This window comes from Macaca mulatta, chromosome 3, assembly GCF_049350105.2.
Source record: "Macaca mulatta isolate MMU2019108-1 chromosome 3, T2T-MMU8v2.0, whole genome shotgun sequence".
Lineage (NCBI taxonomy): Eukaryota > Metazoa > Chordata > Mammalia > Primates > Cercopithecidae > Macaca > Macaca mulatta.
In genome coordinates, this window is record NC_133408.1 from 113,054,007 (window position 1) to 113,065,902 (window position 11,896).

Consider the following 11,896-nt stretch of genomic DNA (forward strand, 5'->3'; position numbering starts at 1 on the left):
CTGGGCGAGACGGTATGTCCCTATAGGCCCAACTAGGGAGGCTGAGATGGGAGGAGTGCTTGAGCCCAGGAGTTCAAGTCCAGTTTGGGAAAGACCTTGTCTCTTAAAACAAAAGCAACACACACACACACACACATACACACACACACACACCCCTGAGAGGAGCAGCAGAATAAAACACCAGTCCCCATTAGGATTTTAATATGGATTACTGACAGATTAGCCACCTGCCAATTGATGAACTTTTTGGAAAGGCCTGGTGGAAACGTGACAGCATCTGTAGAGGCCAAAGTTCAGGCATCAGAGTTGAGGTTCCTGGGAAGTCAAGGAAATAGCCTGAAGACAAGGACCACTAATGATGTGTTAGCACAAGGAGGGCTTGACACTAAGAATGAATTTCCTCTGCTTTGTGCTTAGAATCCATCTGTTAAAATCATGGGACTTGCCTAGAACTAGGATAAAATAAGTGTGCATTGAGTTTGTATGTAGCCGGAAACATCATATCTGTAGATTAGAGACAAATATTGCAAAATAAAAAGTCTACAGTTTTCATCTATTTTTCCACTAGCCTAAGTAGGAATTCTGTCTTTATTTAAAAAATATTTGAGAAATGTGTTAATGAACTATCAAGTAAAGTAACATATTTAATCTAATCAACTAAGGAGACCTAAAATAAATGGCTTAATACAAAAATCAAGAGAACAGTTGGAAAAGGAAAAATGTAAGTGGAGTGACTACAGCAATCAGGTGGTTATATTGACTCTATGTTAAATAATTTTCTGACTTAAATTTGTATGTGCAATATGTATTTGAATCTATTATACATTGTATATAATATTTATATATAAACACATATATTCTAAAATAGAAAATTAACTCTGTTTTCTTCTACTGAAATATTTTCTAACGGAATGGTATTTCAGAGTCACATATTTTTAGAAGGACACATTTATTTTATTTTATTTCTATGATCCTTTGCCAATCTGGATTTTATTATATATAAAAATTCCAAATTAGTTCTTAAAATGTTGATTGTGAAAAGGTCTCAGAAGCCTAGCAGTTACGGCCACAAGAAAAAAAATAACTAGGGAAATCTAGGTGATGACTACAGAAAAGGAAATTAATTCACTATGGATGTTCATATTCTTTGAAATGGTTTCCCAGGTTTTGCAGTTAGATTTTCTTGGGGTTACTAGATAAATGTAAAAGTTTATTCTAGCTCTGATATGTAGTAGTTTTGTGATTCCCTGGTAAAACCACATGAATTCTGAGTTCCCACTGTCTCATTGCCAAATTGGATACCAGTACTCCAAAGTTTGTCATGAGAATTAGATGACATAATCTAATAAAGGCATGTAGGACAATGCCGGCCTAAGCGAAGGTCTCCATTGCACATTAATATAATCTGATCCTGAGCCCTAGGCTTAACCAGTTGTGCATCTCTTTGAAGGGATAACACACAGGAGCCTGAAACAAGCAAGCAAGCAAAAAAAACAAAAACAAAAACAAAATAAGACTGCGAACTGCAGCACTGCATTTTTGGTAGAAATTTAAAAGCATTTCAGATAATTGGAAAGGGGAAGATTTTTGTGATTTACTTAGAGGTAGGTCCTACAGGATAAAGGATGTGAATCAGAGTTTCAAAGGTGGAAAGATTTAGTGGAAAGTGGTGGATTAATAAGGCATAACTAGACGTGCAATCTTTTCCACTTCCTCTTTAGGTAAAAATGTTTAACAGTACTGGGAGTCGAGATGAAAGTATGGATAGTCTAGGGGAATTGAGAATGGAAAAGAGGAGAATTATGAGATTTATGAGAATACTCCAAAAACTTTATATACAACTTTTGAGGTTTCACTGAAGTAATTCTCCTCAGCCTTCCCTCAGGGAGATCATCCTTGTGACTGCAGACACCAGATTCAAAACCAATAAAGACTTCTAGTGCCAAATATAGTTTCAATTCCACCACCCTGCACAACACAAGGTATCTGTTAGTTGCTTGTTGAATATTCTGGATCTAAAGTAAATTATTTACTCTGATATTATAGATTTATCATCTCTGTCTCACTTGAAAAGCTATCTTCTCAGCGCCCCTCTCAGCATTAACCCATTTTCATGGACAAATGCAACTCATGGCACACGCCTAAGAGTTTTAACAAATACTCCCCCCAGCACAGTATTATTTTACCTGGCACCATCAGAAGAAATCCCATGAGGTCATTTCTCTTGAATTACAGTCAAAAGAAACAAAATCAAAACCAGCCTTTAAATACATTGTATTTGACTTCTGAGGCAACTCCAAAATGTTAATATTATTCTTGACTTCTCCTTCAATAAAACTGCTGATTTTATTTTTAATATTTTTTCATATTGTGAGTGTTATAGGCTAAAAGGAATGCATGAATTCCAAGAAGTCCATCAAACTGGCTAATGTGAAAGATGATGGTTCTCTAGAAAGATCCAGGAGGTTCATATGAAACTGAACAACCCACTCATAAATCTAAACATCCTTGTTTGGGAGGATTGTTGTTGTTGGTGGTGGTGTTGTTTTGCTTGTTTGTATTTTGCTTGTTGGCAGTGTTTTTTTGTTCATTCATGCTTTAATAGCAAAATCAGCACAGTTGAAGGTATTTTCTGTGAATTAACAGCTGTCCTTAGTTAACAGTCTTGACTTCACCAGAGTTCCCCACCCCAGAATGCTCCCATGCCTTCATCTTCTTATTTAAATGTTCTCTCTTTGTATATTTCAGTGAATTTTCCAGGTATAGTGATATTCTTCTTGGGGCGAGGCATCTGGTTGTATTTTAACAGTATGGAGGGGAAGTACACACATATATGAAAAAATATAGAGAAACTCCTGCACAGCTATCCCAATAACTGTGGTTGTTTTGGTATTGTTTTCTTTCATCCTCATTCCAGTACCCAACCACCTAAAATGGTGATCAGGAAAGCAATCCTATAGTTTTAATTATCAGTGCCTAGGTAAGAGCAAAGGGAAGGGTTTGCTTTTGGGAAATCTGATGGTGCAAAGACCATGACCGGTGCCTGGATTGAACAAACTCAATGAACTTTGAGGCTGCTTAATATGATTTAGTTAAGTCTTCAGTGTGAAATAAATTTGCAGTTACATTTTTACACGTGATAAAATCAAAAGACTATGGAGGTAAGTCATCTGCAGTGTTTAGAATTTAATTCACGTTGGACAAAATTCATAGTAAGCTAGATCATATTGCCTTGGAGGGATTCTTTAACAATGTTTTTATTTCTCCTATTCCAAAGGTTTCTTAACTTATGTAAGCAATTAGATCATTTAATATAATACATACACCATGCTGTATCTCCAAATGTCAGAAGAAATATTTGAATATCTATCTAGCCCCATTCCTTGAAATGACCTAGATATGTGAATATAAGAAACAAGCCACAGAAATAAAACTTTTTAACTCCAGCTCCTGTCTTCACAAACCCTGTTTTAAGTAAAATTGGCTAAGTTCTATCAGTGAGCAATTGCTAGATTTAATTTAAATAACTTGACTGCCTAAAATATCCATGTTCATTTTCCTCTAGGGAAATATTTTTAATTCAGTTGAGCAATAGTATTGATTCACTTCTAACTTTTTTTTTCTCTTTGTGTTTTTTTTTCTTCAGATTGTTTTCTCCATTTGCATTGCTTTCTGGGGAGTTAGAAGCATGAAACAACTCACATCTGGCCCCTGGAAATAACCTGAATTTGTACATAATTCTCTTATTTTAATGAGTTGTCCACAAGCGTATTAAAATGTAATTATCTTATATAATGCTTATATAAACTATTTCTTTAATGAAAGATAAAATTACTTATTTATTATTGTTTGCTTTTCACATTTTTAAATTTTCTACTAAAAATTAAAGTCACTTGTGGTTACTTCCCCCCTTTATTACTACAATTAAAAAAATATTTCAAATATAATCATGTTATATTAACTGACAGCCTATAAGACAACAAGTATAAAAAGAAGGGATGGAACTTAAAAACAGTAAAAACAAGAAGGAATATTGCCTTTGCATCGATTTGAAAACAATGTTTCCTTTGATGTCTGCTAAAATGATGCATAGATACATATTTGTAGTCATAAAAATGTATTACATTGGTTGTCTTCCTAAGGCCACATTTACTTTTGCAAACCATATAACCTAAGAAGCTGCATTCCATAAAAAGACATCACTGAGGCCAGATACAGTGGCTCACGCCTGTAATCCCAGCACTTTTTGGGGCCGAGGCAGGCAGATCACTAGGTCAAGAGATCGAGACCATCCTGGCCAACATGGTGAAGTCCTGTCTCTCCTAAAAATATAAAAATTAGCTGGGCATGGTGGCACACACCTACAGCCCCAGCTACTCTGGAGGCTGAGGTAGGAGAATTGCTTGAACAGAGGAGGCAGAGGTTGCAGTGCGTGGAGATCTTGCCACTGCACTCCTGCCTGGGCGACAGAGCAAGACTCCATCTCAAAAAAAAAAAAAAAGAAAAGAAAAAGAAAAAAAAGACATCACTGAAGGAAAATTGAATAGAATTTGACAGAATTAGTTTTTTCAACAGGTTACCTTGTCATAGACTTCTCTAATGTGCTTGGTCAATTTGTTTTGGCAGACTGAGCAGCATGCAGCAATTCTGCATTACTTAAAATTGGCAGAACAATGTTAATTCTCTAAATAAAATGACCCAAGGTGTTGTGTATACATTGTTCATTGGGATTGTAAAAATCCGCCAAGTGTTTCATTAGGAGGGAACTGATAGAGATAAGCAGGATGAAGTCCAAAGAAGGAGGGCTGGCAAAAGTTAAAAAAAAATTCTTTATTTTTCATTTATCCAATATTTCTTGAAATCAAGTTAAAATTTAGTAATTTAAATAACCAAAGACACATGTACTAAAAAAATTAATGCTGTTCTTCATTGAGCTTTGCCTATATTTATCACTAGATTAAAGAGCCTTACTAGTAGATAATCTCATATTAGAAATATGTTATTTAACCTTTGAATGGACAAAAATATGGAGTATTAAAAGAATCAGACTGCAGGTGTCTATGTGAACTCAGGATACAGAATTGAAGCACATTTAGTTTTCAAACTGGAACAGCAGAGGAAGATTAAATATGGCATGATGAAAAAGCAACAAATTCTATCTCAAGTATCAGAAGTGGGTTTGGCTTTGCTTCATTCTTTTTATACTTCTTAATTTAACACATAGTTATAGAAAATAAGTAAGCCTATAACAAATATTAAATCCTGCTTTTGTCCTTTACCAACAATTTTTGCAGAATTTTGTATATACAGAATCATGTTACAGTAGGGAGCCCTCTGCTGGCTTGAAATTATGAAATTTAAGCCATAAACATTCTCAAGACCCTGATTCTACATTCTAGAGACTTTTCAGAGTGTAAAATGCATTCTTCAGTAATGGCAAAGAAAAGAGACTTTTTGCTAATCTTTACCTAGTTGTTTAGTATGTCAAAAGAGCTTAATGGTTCCCCAAGGAATGACACGTAAATATGTGTAGATGCTTTAATATATGTGAATTTATACTATTAGCCTAAAAATGAGTTTAATAATGGAAATGTTAATAAATAATTCCCCCAAATGATAAAAGATCCTTTTGTGGTGAAGTTCAGTTTTCTTTGAATAAATTGAATTCTGTCTATTCTCTCTTTTCTCTCTTCGGTTTACCTCACTGTGATTGTGAATGGTTTTCTATTAGAAATACAGATATTTTCAAGATACAAATTTGTACCAGTGAAAGTGGGAGTGGTTACCAGACAGGTAATGTTCCTGACACCTCCTATACAAAAATTATAACAGTGAGAAAATTATGACAATGAGAAATCTGACCTCACAGACTCCATCTTGCTTCTAACCTCCAAGCTGTCCTTGTTTATTTCCAGGCACAGGCCAAGCTAACTTTGGAAGGAACTTAGTTTATAGTTTGACTTTGAAACAAAAATGATAACAGCACTTTCCTAAAACAAACTCCCTTCTTGCCTGGGGCCAACGCTGCCTTTGTAGGACTAACAAATTAGCCATAAGATTAGAAAATAGGCTTAGGATTCATACAGCTAGAGGCCACAAGATTCGAACTCTCCCCAATTGCTCCTAGGGATAAATAACATCACTATTGTGAAACCTCAGATTGGTGCTGGAGATCTTTTTTAGCTCCTGCACTCCATGGATCAGCTGGCACCACCCAGATGGATACACTGACTCATCTGGTCTTGTGGCCCCCACCCAAGAACTGACTCAGCCAAGAATAGCTTCAAGGTTCTTTGATTTTTATCTCTGACCTGATCAGTGAGCACTCTCCATTCCCTGGCCCCCTACCCACCAAATTATCCTTAAAAAACCCAGTCTCTGAATTTTCAGGGAGACTGATTTGAGTAATAATGAAACTCCAGTCTCCTATTCAGCTGGCTCTGCATGAATTGAACTCTTTCTCTATTACAATTTCCCTGTCTTGATAAATCGGCTCTATCCTGGCAGCAGGCAATGATCCCATTGGGCGATTACATTTCTAGGGCCTCTATGCATTATTAACCAAGGCACTTTATTCTTCACTTTATTCTTTAACCCTGCTAATATTCTAGTCCAGTTTTCTTTTGCAGAACACTAATACATGATGACAGAACATACAGCTATTATTAATGTTGTAAATTGATCTTGAGTGATACTATGTAATTTATGCTTACTGGAAGGACTTTAACTCTCTCTCTCTCTCTCTCTCTCTCTGCAGGGAAAGCCCTAAAAATAGGACTTGTCAATTACTCACCACTTCTAGTGGAGAGATACAAACTGACTTTGCAAATCATAAGAAGATATTTACTTTTCCTATCTACCATAAGAAAAGATAGAGGAAAGGAGCATTTGTTTATTGAGTAGTCCTCTATTAGTATTATTTGATTTAGTCTCTAGAATCCTATGTTAGGAGCTATTAACACTACTTTATAGAAGATAATTTTGTGTCTGAGAGGGGTTAAGTAACTTGTGAGGCCCATGAAATGTAATAAGTGACCAAAATAAAATTTAAACTCTCTGAAGTTGAACATCGAAGTTCATGATGTTTCCCCATTCCACGATGTCAGACATCTGAGTAAGGCAAGCCTTTAAAAGGACAGGCCGAGGAGTTTAAGTTCAGAGTATTTTACATTTGATTTGATGCTCCAAGATACAAAATAAAGTTATCAGGATAAGTATTTTAGTTATGAAATTAGTTGACAAGGTGAATGAGTCCAGAACTTCTAAACCTTCTAAGAATGATGATGTCATAGGTTTACTTATAGGATTACCATATCTCTGGAAGACGCTACAGGGCTTGTCAGTTTTCTCAAGAGGTGCTCATTACCTTAGCTCTATTAGTTGTGTCATTTACTTCCACATCATCTTATTTCATCAAATTATTTTTGTTAAACTGAATCTAATCATCTCAGAGTCCTGATATTTAGCAATATGTGCATTCCTAATCATGAATCAGATGTTCAATTAGTTGCTAAAGTAAATAAGCCCTTGTTATATTTAATATTAACAACTTAAATGATTGTTTATTACATACTTTCAAATTTCATTTTTACTAGTTATTGTATAATTTAATCCCTCAGTGTGGAATCTGCAATAGAATCATTAAGTGGAATTCTTTAACATAGGGTATACATTATAGCATACAGTAATAGGATTTATTCGGGAGAACAATAGAAAATAAGCTTCCTTTTTAATGTCTCTCCCATGTTCTCATAGTCATAGACTCTGGAAACCCAAGATAAAATAGCCAAAAGCAGACTAGTTTGCCTTTCAGAATCTTAAAACATTTTTGATGTTATGATTTTCAGCAACACGATGGAAGCAGCTTGATTCTATCTTAAACCTGCCTTAATGGGAAAACAAAACAAAACAAAACAAAAAACAGACAATGTTCTATTCATTATTAGAACATTTTTCAAGTCTCACTCCAGTTCTGCCACCCTTTCTTCTGGACATCATAACAACTTACATTCCTTCCTCCCCAAGACACAATTAGAAAAAATTAGCAAATTAAGCAAGCATTGATGTTTATCTCTTGCAGATTGTGCCTTCTTTTTGACATTCTACAACTCTAGCACTATTTATGTAAAAATTTTCAACCACTCCAGGCACCCCAGTATCCATGAATCAAAATAACTTCATTTCTTGGACATGTTCTTCCTTTGTTTTACCAGCAATAAGCCCCGAATTATAACCTGTCTTGACTTACATTACAGAAACCAGGAAGACGAAGTCTTTGCTGTATGTATCAGGATTACCAGTGGATCATTTTAGAAACGGAAATGACTCTCTGGGACATTGAATTTAGTAAGATTGAGGACGTGCCAAATGTTCTATATTTTTCAAACTTCTGGCAATGATAAGGTGCAGAAGCTACAGCCAAACTAGAATGAAGGAGAACTTCTCTAGTCCCTCCTGTCAAATTTCAGAAATAAGCAGAAAAGTTGTGCAGTGTGAGAGAATATTGTTTCTATACCAAAGATGTTAATTAAGAGAAAGGTGATACTGATTAAGTAAGCATGGATATTTAGACATGCCACCAAAGTTTTCTGTTTCACATGGGATCATTTTGCATACATTTTAAAAGAAAAAGAAACAGCCCGGCATGGTGGCTTACACCTGTAATCCCAACACTTTGGGAGGCCAAGGCGGGTGGATCACCTGAGGTCAGGAGTTCGAGACTAGCCTGATCAATATGGGGAAACCCCTTCTCTACTAAAAAAAAAAAAAAAAAAAAAGTACCAAAATTAGCCAGACGTGGTGGCGGTGCCTGTAATACCAGCTACTCCAGAGGCTGAGACAAGAGAATTACTCGAACCCAGGAGGCAGAGGTTGCAGTGAGCCGAGATCACGCCACTGCATTCCAGCCCGGGTGACAGAGCAAGTCTCCATCAAAAAAGGAAAGGAAAGGGAGAGGAGGGAGAGGGGAGGGGAAGGGGAAAGGGAAGGGGATGGGCAAGAGGAAGGGGAAGGGAACGGAAAAAGAAAGGAAAAGAAAGGAAGGGACAGAGGAAGGAAGGAAGGATGGATGGATGGAAGGAAGGAAAAGAAAGTAAAAAAGAAAAGAAAAGAAAAGAGAAAGAAAGAAACTGAGCCAGAAAATGTAAAAGCTATATAAGCATTAGCAAACTGGAGAGTGAATGGAGGTAGAGCGGGGAATTGAGATGTGGTCAAAAAATATTGTCACCATAGGTCCTGTTTGCATTTGTCTGATTTTTCGTTTTTAATGGAAGATTATTAATAATGGTAATGATATACGAATTAACAAGACATTATTTGGGCAGATCATGAGGATAAGGAAGTCCTTAGTAAGGTTTTCCTTTTAAAGAAAAGCAGCCCCCAAATCATTTTCTTTTCTAACAAAGAGCAGTCTGTAAAATCAAGTTGCGGACGTGGAAAGGCAAGCTAGAGGCTTGTACAGGTAAATGCCAGCAGTTGTACCAATAGGGAAGGGGCTACCTGGGGACTAGGCATGCTCAAAATGGTGGCTCCATGTTCCCTTTTCTTCGCTAACCACGTGTACAGTAAGGAGCAGACAACATGGCAGCAGCCAAGTACAAAACCATTTGCATAATAAAAAGATTAGGGTGGAGTGACAAGCTTCTTCGCAGTGCTATGTAAATGTCACACTTGGTCCAACCAATCTTTGGGTGCTATGTAAATCAGGCACCACCTCCTCAAGCCAATCTATACAACTCCGGGCACTTTACCAGGGGCACGGAAGACCCACTGGGGGACCCCTCTCTCTCTGTAAGAAAGAAAGCTGTTCTCTTTTCTTTCTTTCTCTTATTAAACCTCTGCTCTTAAACTCACTTCTTTTGTGTTTCCATGTCCTTAATTTCCTTGGCATGAGGCAAGGAACCTCAGGTTTCTATCCCAGATAATAACACGGCTTTAGTATTAAAATATACAGGGGGTTAGGTTTGGTAGATCCCTATTTCACTCTTCTGGCTTCTTCCAGGGTCTCCTGTAGTAGTGTGAGGTACGCATGCACATTGAAGGGAGCTCTCCCTGTAACATGAAATTAAATGTAAAAGATGTCCATACATAATGGTTTCTCTCCTTCCCTTATCCTATTCAGGCAAATCCAACTAACACATCCCTTTCAGAGACATTAGACAAATGCAACTAAAACATCCCTTTTTGAGACAGTACACAGCATGAATTTTAACTTGCTGGTAAAATGATGTCTGCTGAGACAATCAGAGTCTAAAGGTGGCTAATTCTCTCTAGACAGGGGGTATTGGAGATCATCTAAAAATGGCACCTGGCAGCCACATGGCACACTAGGAAACCTTGGCTTGGCCTACGTAATAGGCTGCAAGATGCATAAAACCATCAGGATGCCATGAGCCCCTCCCCATCAAATTAATAACTCCGTATTTAGTAAGCTAAGTACTGATTTGCTTTTGAATAAAATTTAAACATAATTTGCATAAAATGTTTATCAACTTATATTATTCACAGGGTGGGGGAAGATTAGTAACATTAGTGATTGCACAAAAAACAGAAGAAATAAATGTGCGGAAGAAACATCAGCATCTATTCCAAAAGTTTGTACTCATTTTAAGATATTCATGCTCAAAGGGGAGGATCTAACACGTGCAACTGCAGGGGGCATATGCAGTCTCTGAAATGCATCATTATTTAGATTAAAAGACCCTTTTAAGTTATTTTACTTATATATATTTTTCTTTTTTTTTTCATTTTACTTATTTAACCATTAAAATTATCTTGTGCACAAACAAAAAGCAAAGCAGTAGCTATTAATGTGCTGGCTCCATAGCTGAAGGACTTTGCAATCAGTTAAAAGATACCAGTTTCATCTCACTGCCATCTGATTTTCCAAATGGATGAATATTTTCATTCAATTAATGTAATTGAAGTAATTTTTAACAGCCTATCCCATCAAATGTGAAACATCTAATATCATTACAAATTTAAAAGTTTAATACTGAATATAAAATTGTTTTGTGGTGATAGTACGAATAGAAATTTTGGTGGATTAGTTAGTAATACAAAGCAGTATTCTTTCTAAATTAAGAGACTGTTAGCAGAAAAATTGCTTGAAATTGCTTGTGTTGGACATAAAATTAATAGTATTCAGACAGGTATATTGTGAAAATTTAAAAATATTTTAGGTATACAAAGTTGCAAATTGCCTAGAAATTTATTTGTTGTACAATTGATGTTAAATACAAAAGAATACATCAACATGAAAGTATGTTTTGCTGCCAGACATCAGATTTTAGAAGTGAGTAAGATTTTCAAAAAAAATTTGTAAATCAAACATGTGTCCTCTCATGTTACTGAATTTTATGGTAGACTCTGTCAAACTTGGATGCATTTGTTTAAAACTAGTTGAAGATCTTTAGACAAATATCAATGAAGATTGACAAAACTTTTTTTCCTGAAGTTATTAGTGAATTTCACTTATTGAAAACAAAGCTTGCAAACAGGGAGATATTGAAATTGATCCCTATTAAACTAGGAAAGGACTGAACAGATTGTATAAAAAGAGTTTCAACTTCAAGTGAGATTTAACTCTGACACTCAAAGTTGAACCTTGAGAGTAGTGATGAAACTTCTATTTCAAAAGAGATAAATTTATATTATGTACCAAAAAGGAACATAATTTTAGAAGCCTATAATTTGGCTGGGTGTGATGTCTCAGGCCTGTAATTCCAGCACTTTGGGAGGCCGAGGTGGGCAGATCATGAGATCAGGAGATCGAGACCATCCTGGCTAACACGGTGAAACCCCGTATTTACTAAAAATACAAAAAATTATCCGAGCGTGGTGGCAGGTGCCCGTGGTCCCAGCTATTCGGGAGACTGAGGCAAGAGAATGGCATGAA

General features: G+C 36.1%; 1 protein-coding gene across 2 annotated transcripts in view; it reads left to right on the top strand.

The window, feature by feature from the left end:
- The window catches only part of AGMO (alkylglycerol monooxygenase), a 348,253-nt gene extending 342,579 nt beyond the window's left edge, over positions 1-5,674 (top strand). For both annotated transcript variants that reach the window (XM_001105641.5, XM_077997000.1), the window contains one exon: positions 3,647-5,674. In XM_001105641.5, coding sequence (XP_001105641.2) covers positions 3,647-3,721 — 75 coding nt within the window. In that variant the 3' untranslated portion in view covers positions 3,722-5,674. The remainder of the gene's footprint in view (positions 1-3,646) is intronic.
- The last annotated feature ends 6,222 nt before the right edge of the window (positions 5,675-11,896 follow it).